Source organism: Rhea americana, unplaced genomic scaffold, assembly GCF_003343005.1.
Source record: "Rhea americana isolate MKP2758 unplaced genomic scaffold, rheAme1 scaffold_376, whole genome shotgun sequence".
In the NCBI taxonomy this organism is placed as follows: Eukaryota; Metazoa; Chordata; class Aves; order Rheiformes; family Rheidae; genus Rhea; species Rhea americana.
Window position 1 is genome coordinate 280,156 of NW_028186508.1, and position 2,032 is coordinate 282,187.

At 46.5% G+C, this 2,032-nt stretch overlaps 1 protein-coding gene across 1 annotated transcript; it reads right to left on the reverse strand.

Moving 5' to 3' along the window:
• Positions 1 to 899: 899 nt before the first annotated feature.
• On the reverse strand, positions 900 to 1,883 carry LOC146591346 (olfactory receptor 52R1-like). Its single transcript, XM_085313065.1, has one exon. The coding sequence runs from the start codon at positions 1,881 to 1,883 to the stop codon at positions 900 to 902; it is 984 nt and encodes a 327-aa protein (XP_085169191.1).
• Between the last annotated feature and the right edge of the window lie 149 nt (positions 1,884 to 2,032).

A 2,032-nucleotide genomic window follows, 5' to 3' on the forward strand; every position in this document is an offset into this window, starting at 1 on the left:
TGGGCTGTCATGATAGCCAGAGCTGCTACTGAAGATAAAGAGCTCTGAGAAATGCCAGGCAAGGTCAAAGATCTCCTCTAGATCTGCTGTATTGAGTGCTGTTGAGTTGCACTAAAAATACTGCAAGGTCCATAATACATTTGAATTTCGTATCTTGAATTTGGGTCACCAGCTGATCCTCATCTCATTCTGCTTCCTACATTTTTCAGATATAAAGCAGTGGCATTGTAGAATGTGTTTGCCTGTTTATTGGGATTGGTGACTTGTATTAGTATAGAGATATTCTGTTAGAAATGCTCTAGCTGTGATAGGTCATTCCAAGTAATTACATCAGTGAGAAATTCTGATATTTTTAAAAGGGTTTGTATTTATATAGGACTTCTGGAATTTGCTAGTATAGGGTTATTTTGGTTTCTGCCTTCTTAAAAAAAAAAAAAAAAGCATGCTGCCCAAACTTGAATTTTATTAATTTCCTTCTACAAGGACAATGACCATTCCTGTCTCAGCTCCTTTCCATCACACAGTCTAGGGAACACAGTTTACACAACAAGACCCACTGTAGAAAGCTCCATTGGAAATACTCAGACTAAGAGTCACACTGAAATTCTTTTAATCATGAGAGGTTTCTTTTTTTCCTTGGTAGTGAAAGAATTTGAACAGTGAGGGGTCTAACTTCTGTAAGAAGTGAACTCTTCATCTCCCAGTGATGTAAAAGCCAGACTGGATGACTTTCTGCCAAGTTCTGCCATGCAATAAATGGAAGCCTCTGGACTGTGCTAACAGAAGAGGTAGTGTAGCGATTCCTGCAAGAGTGCACTGTCTGAACACCAGGCACGGAGGAAGCGTTCCTCCTGAATAAAGGGTTGTAACTTTAACCCTCATTTAATTTACCACAGTCATCAGTAAATTCTGTGCATGATGCACGTAGGTATGGGTGAGGTTCCCTTATACCGGAAGAGGAAGACCAATCTGTCGCGGATCTGTTTGGTTCTCACTCCATAAACAATGGGGTTTAACATGGGGGGCACCAGCAGGTAGAGATTGGCCACCAGTATATGGACATGGTGAGGGATGCTCTGGCCAAACCGGTGGGTGAGGAACGTAAAGAGGGCAGGGATGTAAAGTGCCAAGATGACACAGACGTGGGATGCACAAGTGCTGAAGGCCTTGAGCCTTGCCTCTGTGGATGGCAGCCTCATTACTGCTCGAAGGATCACAGTGTAGGACACAATAATCAGAGTCACATCAAACCCAGCCACCACAAAAGCCACAAAGAGGCCATAAATGACATTGACTCTGGTCTCCCCACATGCCAGCTTCACCACAGCCATGTGCTCGCAGTAGGAGTGGGAGATGACGTGCTGCTGGCAGAAGGACATCCTGCGGAGTAGGAAGCAGATGGGACTGACGAGGATGACCCCACGCACCAGCACCACGCTCCCGAGGGTCAGCACCACCGGCATGGAGAGGATGGTGGAGTGCCGGAGTGGGTAGCAGATGGCAACGTAGCGATCCCAGGCCATGGCTACGAGCACCCCTGACTCCACTGACGAGAAGGTGTGGATGAAGAACAACTGARTAAGGCAGGAGAGAAACCYGATCTGCCYAGAGCCYGTCCAGAAGATGCTGAGCATTTTGGGTAGAGAGGTTGTGGAGAGGACGAGGTCAGTGAAGGCCAGCATGGCCAGGAAGAGGTACATGGGCTCGTGCAGGCTTGGCTCTGTCTTTATGAAGACAAGCAGGGTGATGTTCCCCAGCACAGCAATGGCATACATAATGCTGAAGGGGAAGGCAATCCAGAACTGCTCCTTCTCCAGGCCGGGGATGCCAACCAGGAGGAAAGTGGGAGAGTGGGAGAAGGCGGTAGAGTTCAGAGATGACATGAAATGCTTTTGTCTTCTGCATATATTGAGAGATCTTACACCCTGTAAAAAAGTATTAAACACCCTAGATTTGATATTGTCAGTGGTAATCATAGAATGGACTGAGATACAGTCTAGGTGCTCAAAACCTCCACACAGACAACCCTGTA